General features: G+C 37.6%; 1 protein-coding gene across 2 annotated transcripts in view; it reads right to left on the minus strand.

Moving 5' to 3' along the window:
* Nucleotides 1-16,461, minus strand: part of LOC150078362 (uncharacterized) — a 399,628-nt gene that overhangs the window by 12,535 nt on the left and 370,632 nt on the right. For both annotated transcript variants that reach the window (XM_090385439.1, XM_090385438.1), the window contains exon 17: nucleotides 10,751-10,872. In XM_090385439.1, coding sequence (XP_090241565.1) covers nucleotides 10,751-10,872 — 122 coding nt within the window. The remainder of the gene's footprint in view (nucleotides 1-10,750; nucleotides 10,873-16,461) is intronic.

Genomic DNA, 16,461 nt, shown 5'->3' on the forward strand with positions numbered 1-16,461 from the left:
CCACAGAGTTATACATAACTCTGGGATTACTGCTTCCCATATTTAGTACTTTACATTTGTCAATGTTAAACTTCATTTGCCACCTCTCAGCCCATCTGCTCAACTTTTTTTAGATCCTGTTGCAGCAGTGTACTGTCATTAGTGTCATTAACAACCCTGCCAACCTTCGTATCGTCTGCAAACTTGCACATTAAACTTGATATACTATCATCAATATAATTTATAAATACAGAAAACAACAATGGATCCAACACTGAACCCTGAGGGACTCACAAAGAGCAGTGTCCATTGATTACCACTTGTCTTCTCCCACTCAACCATCCCTTTATCCATAACAGCAATTTGTCTCCAATGCCACACTTCTCCAATTTGTGCAGCAGTCTTCCATGTGCAATAGTATCAAAGGCCTTGCTAAGATCCAAATATATATTATCAAAGTTATTCTTTTCATCCAGTTCCTTTGTGACTACATCATAGTATCCAATCAAATTAGTCAGACAAGACTTACCCTTAACAAACCCATGCTGTGTCCGAGATATAACTGAAGTCTTGTCTAGATGATCCTGCAATGCTTCTTTAACCAGTGCCTCCATTAATTTCCCTGGAACAGAAGTTAAACTAACAGTCTGTAATTACCTGTGTCTCCCTTTGATCCTCCTTTGTGGATTGGGTACCCATTTGCACATCTCCAGTCCATGGGTACCTCCCCTGAGTCCAAGGAAGCTCTCATAATTATGGCCACGGGCTTACTTACTTCCTTGGCCACCTCCTTTAATATAACTGGATAAATTTCATCCAATCTGGGTGCCTTTCTTATGCTTATCTTCAACAATTTCTCCTCCACTTTACTTTCAGTTATTACAAGATTATCTAGCTTACTGCCCGAGATGAATACACTTCTGGCATTCCCCTCCCTGAATAACTCCTCATGTGTGAATGTAGATGCAAAATATTCATTTAGTTTGTTAGCTACCAGAGCAGAATCATCAACAGTTGTACCATCAATATCAAGTGGACCAATCTGATTCATGCCCTTCCTTCTAGAGTTTACATAAGTAAAGAACACTTTGCTGTTTTTCTCTGCATCCTTTGCCAAAGATTTCTTGTAATCTGCCTTCGCCTGCCTAACCTCCTTTGTAACTTGGTTACAGCGCAGCTTATATCTATCATAGGCTTCTGTGTCACATGTTAATTTATATGTATCCCATGCATTTTTCTTCTCTGTCACATGTCTAATTAGTTCATCTGACATCCATTTAGGACTAAACCTTGAACAATATTTCTTTATTGGTATGAAAAGCCTAGTAGCTTCCAAGATTAATTTTTCAATGCTTCCCATTTTGAATTTGCTGTTGGTAACATCATCAGTTGGTACCACCGTATAGTATTTAAATACAGTCTCAGACCTACATAGTCACCTTTACGAAAGCAAAACCCTTTCCCTTTATCCCTGATGGTAGTTAACTCTTTGAGTAAATCCCACTTCAGCACACTGTGATTACTGCCACCTAGTGGTTCCTTTATCTGCATATTCTTGATGCATGAAGAATTACTACTGATAATCAGATCAAGAATATTACTCCCTCTAGTTGCCTCCCGAACATGCTGCTGTAGAAAACAATCATCCAATAAATCCACAAAAGCCTTGCTAGTGTGTGAGTGACCAACCCACAAATTCCAGTCAATATCTGGGAAATTAAAATCCCTCATTATAAGACACTCTGATTTACTGGACCACTCTATTTCTTTGCAAAATTGCTCATTATACTCATCAGATTCATTTGGCCTATAACACACACCTACTCTCATTTTTCCTTCCCCACTGCTTATATCACACCAAACAGACTCAACATTGCATTGTACACTCACATCATTTGGATGCATTTCCTCAGATTTTATGTGTTTCTTAACTAATAGCATAACCTCTCTCCCTTTCTGTACAAATTCTACTCCCCAAATTCCAGTTCTGCACTGCTTATGTCTGTGTGACACAATGTGTCTGATATCCCAACAATATCTGCCTTTGATGTCTTGACTAGAACTTCAAGCTCATCGAACTTATTAACTATACTCCTAGCATTGGTGTACATGCAAGTATACATGCACCTGTTTCTATTCTTAGTTACCCTAACACAGCCCATGTATTTACTTGTTCCACTATGACTTCCAGCAGTCCTGGAAATCCCCATTGCCTTTCTTTCCAGGCTGCTGCTAAATTGCATTTCAATAGAAGTAGTGCAAGAATCACTTTTACCTCTGCCAGCGGCTACTGTTAGTCTATTAGTCTGTGTATCCCACTCCAAGCTAGCAGTTTTCCGACCCATCTAACTCTGCCTCGTTAGCATCAGCAAATATTCTTGCAGCCTTTCTGTTTAAGTGTATCCCATTCCTGTAGAAGCAGTCTTTCCTGTTAACAAGCACAGACCTCGCTGAGAAAAATTCTACCCCTTGAGCCTTGCACAGTCTCTCCAGGGCCGAATTGATTGACAAGGCTCTCATCACATACTCCCTCCTGTCGTGTCTGGGCAGAATTGCAGACACTTTCAAATGGCTTTTTTTCAGCATTGTCTTGTACTTGTTAAGTAATTCTACCAGTCTCCTACTCTTAATATCATTAGTGCCAATGTGTACAACAATATCTCCCTTTGTGCCCTTAAAAGATGATATCTGCTCTACAACGTCATCAACCTTTGCCCCTGGCAGACATACCCTGGTCCTGTTCCATATATCCTTTTTTGCACAGTACGTTCCCTGTTTCCCTGAGAATAGAGTCACCAACAACAACTAGTTCCTTTGGGACCAGCGCATTCTGCCTTGGGGTTTGCTGCTGTTTTGCTTTATGTTCAAGTGCAAGCTCTGAAATTGATGTGGGTAGCTGAGAGCTTGATGGGCTCCTTAATTTAAATCCTTCGAGGGCATCCACCCTGTCCTTCAAGCGCTCGTATAAGCCCATAACAATGCTGAGTTGGTGCCTGGTTTCTTCGCACTCCTTACATCATGCACACACAAAGACATTTCTCTTGGCAATATTATGCTCTGTTCCTGATTGCTCCACAAACATCAAACAAGCAGTGATTTCAGACTGTGATTCAGAGAACAACTGCCCCCCCTCCCCTCAGTTCTCCCCTGAGCCACAGCACTTCCATTAGTTTGAGCCTTTTGCTTGATTTCTGTTCAAGTTTAATAAAATTTCAATACAAAATTTAACCATAAACCTATATCCCAATGCAGTTATAACAATATATATGTATTTTGGTATTGAATGTTATTTCCGAGTTATGTTATATGACTTTCTTATCACCCGTCAACTTATATTGATTTATGATGTTATGTTTGAAAAACTAGGTCGCTATATTTATTTATTTAGATTAACAGTAGCCACTGGCAGAGGTGAAAGTGATTCTTGCACTGCTTCTATTGGAATGAGCAGCAGCCTGGAAAACAAGATGCAGGCTATTTCAGAGACTGCTGGGAGTCATTGCAGTACAAGTAAACACATGGGTTGTGTTAGAGTAGGTAAGAATAGGAACAGGTGCATGCATACTTTCGTGTACACCAATGCTAGGAGTTTGGTAAATAAAGTTGATGAATTGCTCAAAACATCAAAGGCAGATATTGTTGGGATATCAGAGATGTGGTGTCACACAGATATAAGGAATGCAGAACTGGAATTTGGGGAGTACAATGTGTACAGAAAGGATAGACAGGATAGGAAGAGAGGAGGGGTTATGCTATTAGTTAAGAAACCAATAAAATCCAAAAAAGTGAAGCCAGTCGACATCGCTGGACAGTGCAGTGTCGAGTCAGTTTGGTATGACATAAGCATTGGGAGATCAAAACTGAGAGTTGGAGTGGGCTATATGCCTAATGACTCTGATGAGTATAATAAGACACTGTACAAGGAAATAGAGTGGGCCAGTAAATCAGAGAGTCTTATAATGAGGGATTTTAATTTCCCAGATATCGACTGGAATTTGTGGGTTGGTCACTCACACACTAGAAAGGCTTTTGTGGATTTATTGGATGATTGTTTTCTACGTCAGCATGTTCGGGAGGCAACTAGAGGGAGTAATACTCTTGATCTGATTATCAATAGTGATTCTTCATGCACTAAGAATCTGCAGATACAGGAACCACTAGGTGGCAGTGATCACAGTGTCTCAAGTGGGATTTACTCAAAGAGGTAACTAACATCGGAGGTAAAGGGAAGGGTTTTTACTTTTGTAAAGGTGACTACTGTGGTCTGAGACAGTATTTAAATTCTATACAGTGGGACCAACTGATGATGTTACCAACAGCCAATTCAAAATGAGAAGCATTCAAAGAACTTATCTTGGAAGCTACTAGGGTTTACATACCAACTAAGAAATATTGTTCAAGGTTTAGGCCAAAATGGATGTCAGATGAACTAATGAGACACATGGCAGAGAAAAAAAATGCATGGGGTACATATAAATTAACATGTGATGCAGAAGCCTATGATAGATATAAGCTGGTCTGTAACCAAGTTACAAAGGAGGTTAGGCAGGCAAAGGCAGATTGTGAAAAATATTTGGCAAAGGATGCAAAGAAAAACAGCAAAGATTTCTTTACTTATGTAAACTCTAGAAGGAAGGGGCTGAATCAGATTGGTCCACTTGATATCGATGGTTCAACTGTTCATGATCCTGCTCAGGTACCTAACAAACTAAATGAATATTTTGCATCGACATTCACACATGAGGAGTAATTCAGCGAGGGGAATGCCCAAGGTGTATTCAACTCTGGCAGTAAGCTAGATAATCATGTAATAACTGAGAGTAAAGAGGAGGAGAAATTGTTGAGGATAAACATAAAAAAGGCACCCGGGGTGGATGGGATCTATCCAGTTATATTAAAGGAGGCAGCAAAGGAAGTAAGCAAACCCTTAGCCATAATTACGAGCGCTTCTTTGGACTCAGGGGAGGTACTCATAGACTGGAGATGTGCAAATGTGACCCCAATTCACAAAGGAGGATCAAAGGCTGACACAAGTAATTATAGACCTGTATGTTTAACTTCTGTTCCAGGAAAATTAATGGACGCACTGGTTAAAGAAGCACTGCAGAATCATCCAGACAAGATTTCAGTTATAGCTCGGACACAGTGTGGTTTTGTTAAGGGAAAGTCTTGCCTGACCAATTTGATTGGATACTATGATGCAGTCACAAAAGAACTGGATGCAGGGAATATCTTTGATATTATATATTTGGATCTTAGAAAGGCTTTTGATACTGTTGCACATGGAAGACTGCTACACAAATTGGAGCAGTGTGACATTGGAGGCAAATTGCTGCCATGGATAAAGGGGTGGTTGAGGGGGGAGAAGACAGAGAGTGGTAATCAATGGACACTGCTCATCGTGGACTAATGTTATTAGTGGAGTCCCTCAGGGTTCAGTGTTGGGTCCATTGTTGTTTTTTGTATTTATAAATGATATTGATGATGGTATATCAAGCTTAATGTTCAAGTTTGCAGATGATACAAAGGTTGGCAGGGTTGTTAAGGACACTACTGATGCTATGCTGCTGCAAAAGGATCTGGAAAGGTTGAGCAGTTGGGCTGAGAGGTGACATATGAAGTTTAACATTGACAAATGTAAAGTACTACATATGGGAAACAGCAACCCCAGAGCAACGTATCAACTCTGTGGTACTACACTGACAGTGGTAGAGAATGAAAAGGACCTGGGTGTAATTGTGCAGGCAGATATGAAGTTCTCTGAGAAGTGCAGACAGGCTGCAAGAGTAGCTCATGGTGTCTTGTCAATGATATACAGGAATTTTTCTACCAGGGATAAGGAGGTGATTATTCCCTTGTATAAGGCAATGGTCAGGCCACACCCTGAGTACTGTATACAGGTCTGGAAGCCTTATTTCAAGAAGGATGTAGAGCTGTTGGAACGGGCACAGAGAAGGGCAACAAGATTAGTGAATGGAACAAAGGGTTGCTCTTACGAAGAAAGGCTTAAGTTTTGCAAATTACAGTGTCTGGAGACTAGGCACCAGCGAGGTGATCTGATAGAGGTGTATAAAGCCTTGAATGGTTTGAGCATGCTCAATGCTGATGGGATTCTTCCTCTTGCTCAGAATAATCACCTGAGAGGGCATAAATTTAAATCAAGGAAAGACAGATGTAGGAAAGATGTGTGGAAATTTACCTTTAGCCAGTGGGTAGTTGGTTGGTGGAACAGACTTCCATCCCTTGTTGTGGAAGTTGATAGCCTAAATAAATTTAAGACTCAGCTGGGCAAGTATTTCGAACGGAGGGTTGAAATGGGAGTGGGTGTTTTTTTTTTTTTTTTTTTTTGGCTGATGCTGCATAAGCTTGCTTTCTTGCATCATATACCTCTACTAATGCTAAGGATTAATAAATTTTACTGATTAATTGATACTACTATACTCGCTATCTAGTTTTCTGTTAGACCTTACGCTATCTAGTTCGGTGCACACGTTGTATCGTATAACAATGGCGGCAAGTTGCAATCGGTTAGTCTACGGACATGAAGTATTATTTACTTTCCAAATCGCGCTATCTAAATTTAAAATAAAGCAGATAAGGCAGATTACGAGAAGTCTCTGCAAAGATAAGCAGCAAAGCCTTCTTTGTCTATGAAAACATTAGAAGGAAGAAGTTGAATCACATTGATCCGCTATATATGAATGGGTTAACTCTTGATGATCTGCTCAGGTTGCTGACAAACTGAATAGGTATTTTGCATCTTTGTTCCTCACATGAGGAATTTTTAGGGATGGAGATGCCAGAGGTGTATCAAATTCTAACAAGGAACTGAATGATTTTGTGATAATTGAGAGGAAAGTGAAAAATAAATTAATATTAGTATTAGTAGTGGCAAATAATGCAAGCTTATAAAGCTTTAAGAAAGTTTTTGATCCACGAAGACTACTGTTGATATTTGGTTTTTAGGAGCATTAGCAACTAAGGCCATATTGCTCGGGGGATATACAGTGGTCATTCCCTGATCTTTCCGCATCCTCCGTATTTGGTCGTCACAAGCTCGAACCCTGGTCTAATCAAGAAGCGTGTGCTATGCACTGCCATTCCTGCCTACCTGGCTACGGAGGCACCAGGAAGACTACAGTACAAACTGGAGCAATAATGGCATTAAGAGCAAGTTGCTGCTATGGATAAAGGGATGGTTGAATGGGAGAAGACAGAGTAGTAAACAATGGACACTGCTCTTCGTGGACTAATATTATTAGTGGAGTCCCAAAGGGTTTGGTTTTGGGCCCATTGTACTTTTCTGTATTTATCAATGATATTGATGAAGGTATATCAAGCGTAATGTCTAAGTTTGTAGACGATATGAATGTTGGCAGTAATGATAGTATGTTACTGCAACAGGATCTAGAAAAGTCGAGCAGATGGGCTATGAGGTGGCAACTGAAGTTTAACAATTTGCAGAACTGGGTAGCACGTGGGTAGCAGTAATCCCAGAGTAATGTACCAACTGTGTAATACTGCACTCAGGGTAGTAGAGAATGAAAAAGACCCGGAGGTAATTGTGCAGTCAGATATGCAGTTTTCTGAGCAGTGCAGAAAGGCTGCAAGAGTAGCTCTTTGTGTCTTGTGAATGATATACACAGGAATTTTGCTAGCAGGGATAAGGAGATGATTATCCCCTTGTATAAGGCAATGGTCAGGCCACACATACTGGTCTGGAAAATACACTATACTCAGTGTAGTGTATTTTCTACTACACTGAGTGTAGTAACACAAAGTTGGTATGTTAATCTGGGATTACTGTTATCTATATGCAGTTGTCATTTGTTCTCAATTTGTTGTCACTGTTAAATTTCAATTGCTATTTTTCAGCCAATCTGCCTCATTTTCCTATATCTTGTTGCAATAGCATTCTTTGATTACAGTCATTAATCACCTTGCCAACCTTTGTATTCATCTGCAAGCTTAGAGATTAAGCTGATATACCTTCCTTAATATCATTAATACTAAACCCTGTATCCCCACTTAGGGCACTCTGGCTCAAAGACTTTAACCCTCTTCTTTCCCCCAGAGCCATGTCCACTTCCCTCCCAACTTTCTCTTGGTGGACTCTAACACCCTAAGCACATTCTTTGCCCTTAACTGCCCCCCCCCCCACGTTGAGGATGGGTTGTCCCTTTATCTTCTAATTCTTAGTGGAAGTCCTTTTACCATCCACTCCTTTACTCTTCCTCTTTTTCTCCAAGACTTATTTAAACTGTCACCTCCCATTCTCATTTCCAATAAAAAATATTTTCTTTTTTTCTTTTTTTTTTTTGGGAGGAGACCCTCCTTGGAAAGTCTAGTCATTGCCATGGCTCATCCTGCCAGAGATTTATGTGACCCTACTGCCTGGCCCACCTCCATGTGGTAAAAGGATGGGCAATAGTGGGAAAGAGGCCAGATGAACAACAGACTAGCACACTCTGACACTATACAAACTACAGTATAATCTATACTTTTTTTCTGGCCTTTGCAGAGTCTGTTTTGTGTCACAAAAAATCATTGTGGAGTTGGGGTGAACCCCCTGAGGGCCAAGAGTCCAGTAATACTATACACAGTCCTTTCTGTATACATACTCCCCATATTCAAATTCTGAAATCATTATGCCTGAGTAACAACACTTCTCTGATATTCTTACAATGTCTGCATCTGATGACTTGACTATTACTTCAAATTCATGAAATGTATTTAATATGCTCCTAACTTAGTGTACGTGCAGATTTCCTTACTCTTAGTTACTGTAACACAGCCCATGTATTTTCTTGTTCCATGTGGAATGCCAGCAGGCCTTGAAATCCCTGACATCTTGCCTTCCATACAGCTGCATTTTCCAATAGTAGAAATGCTAGAATCATTTTCAGCTCTGCAAGCAGAGCTGAAAATGAATAAATTTGTTAATCTATTAGTCTGTGTATTTCTCCCCAGGCTAGCAGCTTTCCAACCCACCTGTACTGTCTTGATAGCATCAGTAGATATTCTTGTATCTTTTCTATTTAAGTGTATCCCATCCCTCTCAGTTAACAAGCACCGACCACGCTAAGAAAAATTCTACCCCCATTAACCTTGCATACTCTCTCTCCAGGGTTGATTTTGATTTTTGATTTGGTAGTTGTTGGCGCATCGGCTTCTGTGGCCATATTGCACCTCCCAAGGTTTTTGCAGTACTTTGATCCAAGCCCGAGGCGGGAATCGAACCCGCGACCTTTGGGTTGCCGGGCAGGTACTTTACCCACTCAGCTAGCCCGGTCGGCCTCTCTCCAGGGTTGAATTGACTGACATGGCTCTCATCATGGCTGTAGTCTCTCCTATTGTGTTTGGGTAGAATTGCAGACACTTCAAAATTTAATCCTAACTCACAACTTTTTCTCAACATTATCCTGTGTGACAATCTATGCGTTTTTGAAAAATCAATTTCAGCGTGTATACTATGACAGAATGACTGGATTTAGATTCAAGGGGATAGTGATATACAGGATGCACGTATAGGCTTCTAATAATTTCTAGAAATTTCACTGAAATATCATCACATGCATAACAGGGAAGGTTAAAATAAAAAAGAGCTGCTATGTGATGATGGCTTTATTGCTGTATAGGCATTATAAGACCGTATTTTTTTGCTTGCACAAATGCCAGGTTAAATTATGCTTTGTATATATATTCTCTCAAAATTCTCATTATGATTCAACATTGGAGCAGATTAAATATTGGAGCAGATCTCACCTAATTCAACATTGGAGCAGATTAAAGTTTTCTTAATATCCAATATAGCAAATTTATATGCCAAAGTTTGGAGACATACCTAAAGTTGTAAGGAAATTCAACTTTCAAAAGATCCCAATAATTTTAGTGGGTGATTTCCAACATTGACGTTAAGAAACCTGAAAATGCTCCATTCCTTGACTTCATTGAATCAACATTTGATCTTAAACAATCTACTACGCGTGGTCAATCATGTATCGACTTGGTCTTTAATCGGAATGTTAATAGTTTGAATTGTTTCAACTATGTATCCTACTTTGGTTACCGCAAACCTTTATTGTTGATTGTAAATGAAAATACCGAATAAAATAAAACTGATTTTATTAAGCTTAAATTGAATTTTTTCATTTCACATGATGTTATTCATGGATCCACCTTCGGCTCCATGGAGCAAACGTCAATTTTTTTTTTTTTTTTTTTTGGCTGGTGCAGCATAAGCCTCAGGCTTCCTTGCACCTTATGCTAATAACAAATAGTAATTACCTTCCAGCCTGTGAACCTCTTATGTTTTCATTATGGATTATTGGCCAGTTAAACACTTAAATATTTTTATATTCATAACTTATAATTTTCTTATTTCTGTTTGAAAAACTGCATTTCTCTATATTTTCCAAAATTCCTGGAATGTAACTGATCTTTTTTTCATGACTAAGTATTTGCCCTTCTCAGTTTTGCTAATTATGAGGTTTTTCCATGTTTTCCAGAGGTCACAGCTCATTCCACAGTTCATTTTTCCCCCCTCACCAATCACCGTCTGATTAGATAATTGGGGAAAAAAAAAAAAAAAAAAAAAAGCTCCTGAAAATATTTCCCACTGCTAGTGTGAAAGTGAGTTTCAGATCGAAATTTCTAGTTTAGTGGAAATTTTAGTTTACCTTTAATTTGAAATAATGGCAAAGTCTTTTATTCAGTCAATCTCCATAACATTAAAAGATCTATAACTTTTCATATTATTATAAAATTTTACCTCAAATATTTTCAGTGGTACCCCATATTGGCCTCCTGCTGCGCCACCTGTGGATATAATTGGAATTACAAAGTGGTCATTCCAAATAAACTGTTCCACTTCATGTGCTGCCCCAGGACCACCTACAAGAATAATAATAAAAAAATATATATTTTAATTACCTTTATTTAGTCTCAAAATGTTGATACTTTCCAGCACCAGATTATTAAGTATCTTTCTTCTGCAAGCATCTGTGAGTATTTTCCAAAAAATACAATCATAGATTTATTCATTTATGCTTTTCCAATTTAAGTTATGTTCCCACGTGTGTGCTGTCCAAGCAAGAGTAAGGATGCCATCTGCATTTGGTTTACTCAACCCATTTAAAGCCTTAAACACTTCAATCAGGTCTCCTCATAGATTTCTAGCTTCCATACAATGTAATATATAGAACTGAAGTCTTTCTTGGTAAGAGTATCCTTTTATGCCACTGACTAATTTTGTTTTTCTCTACAACCATTCCAACAGATTTACATCCTTCCTAAAATCAGACTTCCAACCCTGTGTGTGTGTATCTGAAATTCTGCTTAATCATTGCCTTATATACAACTAGAAAAGCATTGCTTTGTCCCTGTATATAACTGACAGAACCCCATTAGCTGTTCTAATAGCCTGTCTGTGCTGATGAGAGGACTTCATGTCAAATTGTACAATTAACCTTATTGGCTTCTATAGCTGCACACGTTCTTTGATTAGACTGGGGTTCAAGCCCGTGACTGCTAAATATGGTCAACCTGCCAACCAATTATTGAGGAGGCTTCCATCCTGTAGTGGATTGATAATGGCTGCAATTTACCTTTTTTTTTGTTTTTCAGACAGGGTGCAGCAATATTTCAAATCCACATTTGTGAACACACCTCACTGTAGAATGCAAGGAATGCACAGGGGCATTATCGTTGAGCAGATGCACATCTTCTGACAGCTTTTCTCATCTTTTTTTTCTTTTATACAAGCACGTAGCTTTATGAGGAGGTTAGAATAATACTTTGCCACCACAACACAGCTCTTTTGATGGTAATCTGTTAGTATTACACCATACTGATCCCAAAAAACTGACAGCATCACCTAACACCTTTTGCCTTTTTTTGGGGGGGGGAGATAATTCTGCATGCTTCTATTGTTTTGACATTTGTTTAGTTTTGGGATCATAGTAATGGATCCCAGCTTCATCTATGGTGACTAGCTGTGAGAAAAAACACTTCTTGCTTTTCCTGGCACACTGACATTTCATGTGCACATTGTGCCTTTTCTTTCTTCTGGTAAGAGATCAGAAGTCTGATAACCCACCTAGCAAACACTTCACTCATATGCAACTTTTGATGGATAATGTTCTCCACAGACCCTATACTAATTTGGAGCTCTGCAGCTACTCCTTGATGCAAATACAGCAGTCTTCCAGGATTCCATTCTTGCATCACATGCCACTACTACTACTACTATTAATGCCTCCATTTTTTCAACACTCTCCTCTGTTATATATTTGCTGTTCTCCCTGGAATTTCTTCATCATGCATTGAGGGTCTTCCACATTTGAATTGTTTATACCAATGTGCAACAAAACTATAATCTGGATAGTCTTCTCCATATACAGCGACCATTTCTTTGTGGATATTGCGTGTTTTTCCTTGCAGAAATAGGAATGGAATCACTGATCTGTATTCCACTTTATGTGTGGTTGCTATAGAGATTTAAAGATATCAAACAAAAAAATTTCATGTTTCTATTGCAACTACTTCTGGGTGAATATAAATCTTTTTTGAATCCTCCCCTTGTATATATATAATAAGCAGGAGATGTATTGCTATGTTTATTATTGCTACAAAGGCTATTGTGGCTACACTGTGCATGCCAGATCATATTTACAATTTTTCTATATTAGAAAGATTAGGTGCTATCTTTAAAAATACAGCCAGACCTCCTTCCTTTAACTGGAAATCCTATCCATAGTTTTGCCAATGATAGCACATTGCATTCCACTTTCCAGTTTGAGAAACCTTGCCCTGCTCAATCACCTTCAACTTCTTGAATATCTGCTACCAATTTCCTAAATGCCGATTTATAGTTAATTCTCCAGTGGGGCAAAGACAACTTAGTTGATTTCAATCCTAAAACTCAGTCTTGTCTTATATCTCACAAAAAGGATTCTTCTGCTCCTATGCTTATCTTTGGTGGCACTCTGATTTCTAGGCAAAATGATATATCTATTTTGGGGATTATAATCTCTCTTGGCAACTTTTAGCAAATTACAAATATTGCTTCCTCTGCATCTAAAAAATTTGGTTTTCTCTTTCACTCTCGGCATTACTTTTGAATGCTGAGAGCGAAAGCAGAATGGCTAGCTGTTCACTGTGTAAAAATCACAAATCCGCCTTACCATGGAATATTGTTCCCACAACTGGGGTGGTGCCCCCAAAATCTCTCTGAGGCTTCTAGATTCCATTCAGAAGAGGGCAGTTAGGTTAATTAATGACTCATCTCTAACAGTCTCTTCACTCGCTGTCTCACAGATGTACTGTTTCTGCTGCATGCCTTTTCTACAGATACTTCCATGGGCACCGTTCTTCTGAATTGGCTTCTATAATTTCTGCTCTCTCTCTCTTTCAAAATAGTCCGAACACGTGGTGCCAACATCCATTTACTGTCCAACTTCAAACTTACAGAACCAACTTTTCATCTTCCTCGTTTATTCATTCAACTGCCGTTTTCTGGAACAACCTTCCTTCATATGTCTTTCCTAAAACTTACAGTCTACAGAAGTTCAAATCTAATGTCAACAAATGTCTTCTCAACCTTCAACCCAAGCACGGTACTATAGGTTCTAATACCTCTCTTGTTTGGGGTTTTCATTGGAAAAAAAAAAAAAATCAGTATTAAAAATCATCTCAATGGCTATTACATATTTTGATAAGCACAGATATCCTGTGGAATATCTTTTAAGTATATATGGAAAAAAATATATTTTTAAAAGTTTTAAAGTAAGTTTAAGAATAAAAATTTTAAATTGAAAGTCTTATAAAGTTTTTCAATATATGCTTTGTTTTAAAATATATTGAATTCTTTAATTCCTAATTTTTAATTTATTTAAATTTAAAGAAATTGAGAGCCATATTTATTTGCTTTCTGCCACTTTCCCACACTTGACTGAATTTCTGCAATCAAGCACACAATATATGTGAATCAAATCACAAGTTGAAATAAATCTGAAAATGATTTTATGATGATGTAATTATATATCTTTACTATTTTATTTTTTAGTATTGTGAACAATAAGAGTGCACTTGCAGAATTGATTTGAAGTGCCAGCACATTCAGAAATTTTGTCATATCTGTGGCCCATTAATGACTGGTGCATTTGGCATGTCAATCTGTGCTAACTGAACATTGGCATTAAAAAATAGTCAAGCAGGCTTATTAAAATAAGAATTCCACTTATGTAATCAGCTGAATGCAAAGTCCACTAACAATAGTAAAACAACAGACCAAAAACTTGTAATCCAAATTAAGTTATCCACAAGAAAATTATAATCCAACTAACACAATGACTTGTAAGACATGAAATCAAATCAAAACTAAACGAATATTAAACATCTACATCCCCTCTAGGAGTAATTTTTTTCTGACCTGTGATGTTCATTTTAACTACAAACTCACAGCATTCTCAACAAAAGCTTAAGCTATTGTTACATGAATTGGAACACAGGCACACAAAGAATACATAATACGCAGATCTTATTTTATTATGGCTACTTCTCAAATTCCCACAAAATCAGGAGTTTAGATCTGAAGGAATATTCAAATTCATATTTATGATAAGCATTTTAATTTTCAAGTATTTTTTTGTACCATGTGCCAATCACTGGATTAACTATATTTTATTCTTTTATCCCTTTGGACAGTCGGTCAAATTTTGGAAATGAGAAACTCAGGGTGACCAAAGTGATTACCGAAATCACTTAGGCAATATTTAATTTGAAAAAATAAATAATATAACAAGGAGAACAGAGGAAATAAAAAAAATGCAAATACGGCATAAAATATTTTCACCACATATTCCTGCATACAGAAAGAGTGTTCCACAACCATCAATGCCCTAGAATTAAAGCAAAAACATAGAGAAGAAAATATATTATGATACATTTTATTGAGAATGCAGAATCTGGTCATCATCTCTTGGTTACAAGGTTTCAGAAAACTTATCTAGAAAGTCTGAGATATGTGTCAAGCCAATTTTACAGGTTTCCTAAACAGTTCATATTTAAATTTGTAATTAAGCAAAAGTAACATATACAGCCATAATAAATATTTTAGAAGATTTGCTGTAATTCCCACAAAATCAGAAGTTTAGATCTGAAGGAATATTAAAATTCATATTTATGATAAGCATTTTAATTTTAAAGTATTTTTTCAGGAGTTCAGTTAGCAATAAAAAAAAAAAAAAAAGTTCTTTTGCGGGTTTTTGCATTTCCTATGCAATGCATATGAAATGCAAAATTTAGAAAGCAATAAGGATCAATAAAAAACTTAAAGCTTATTAAGCTTTATTTTAAAAAAAAAATAAATATATGGATGACACTAATCTAATTCACGTTGCTGATAGAGTTTGAAACTGAAAAATATGAGCCAAAACACAACCCTACCTCATTAATAAATTAGTAAACATCATCTTCCTTGTCAATCCCAATTACTAAAGACCAATGAGAGATGAGTAGAGTACGGAGTACATCATGGATGTAAACAGGTTCATGACATAGATAATGGACTGATTAGTAGCACAATATTCATGGTAAACTTTTACATAAATGTTTTATACATATGATAAAAAAAAAACATCAGTGGAATTCTTTCAATTATTATTTTCATTAGCCAGAGAAAGAAAGCCAGAGGCTTATGTTGCACCAGCAGAGAGAGAGAGAGAGAGAGAGAGAGAGAGAGAGAGAGAGAATCACCAAGAAAGAGTTGTTGTTATTTGGTTTTTAGGAGCATTAGCAACTAAGGCCATATTGTTCTGGGGATATGTGGTGGTCATTCCCTGACCTTTCCGCATCCTCCATATTTGGTGGCTCATGGGCTCGAACCCTGGTCTAATCAAGAAGCGTGTGCTACGCACTGCTGCTCCTGCCCACCTGGCTATGGAGGTGCCATCCAAGAAAGAGAAGAATGATGATATCCAGCTCAGGACCCTGGGTATGCCAAGCCCATACTCACCAGATGTTGAGCCCCTGAGTTCGATATTGTGCTATCAAGGAAACTGCATGGCTTTATAAATAAATTTTGTAAATTGTGGGCTTGTTTGGCAATTAGTTTGACTTTCTGTTTTGAATTCTTAAGAACAAAGCATGTTTCCTTGTGGCAGTCAAAAGTCTGCTGTCTCTCCAAACAGAAATCATAGATAATCAAGTTGCCAACTGAGTTTTTGGAAGTATTAAATTAAATATTATTTAAAGTTAAATATAATTGTATATTGAAAACCAATTCATCATCCAACAGCCCTACCCAAAAAACATTTTTATTTTTTTTTTGTAGCAAATAAAACGAAACAGTTTTCACACATACAAAAAAAAAAAAAAAACTCTCCAGAATGTTCTCTTTTTGAAAAATTCCAGTTTTCAACAGCCAGAATTGGGACATTGTACCTGTATATAAGGTCAAAATTATTTTTTGCATTCAATTCC

This window comes from Mastigoproctus giganteus, chromosome 11, assembly GCF_048544385.1.
Source record: "Mastigoproctus giganteus isolate SK-2022 chromosome 11, ASM4854438v1, whole genome shotgun sequence".
Lineage (NCBI taxonomy): Eukaryota > Metazoa > Arthropoda > Arachnida > Uropygi > Thelyphonidae > Mastigoproctus > Mastigoproctus giganteus.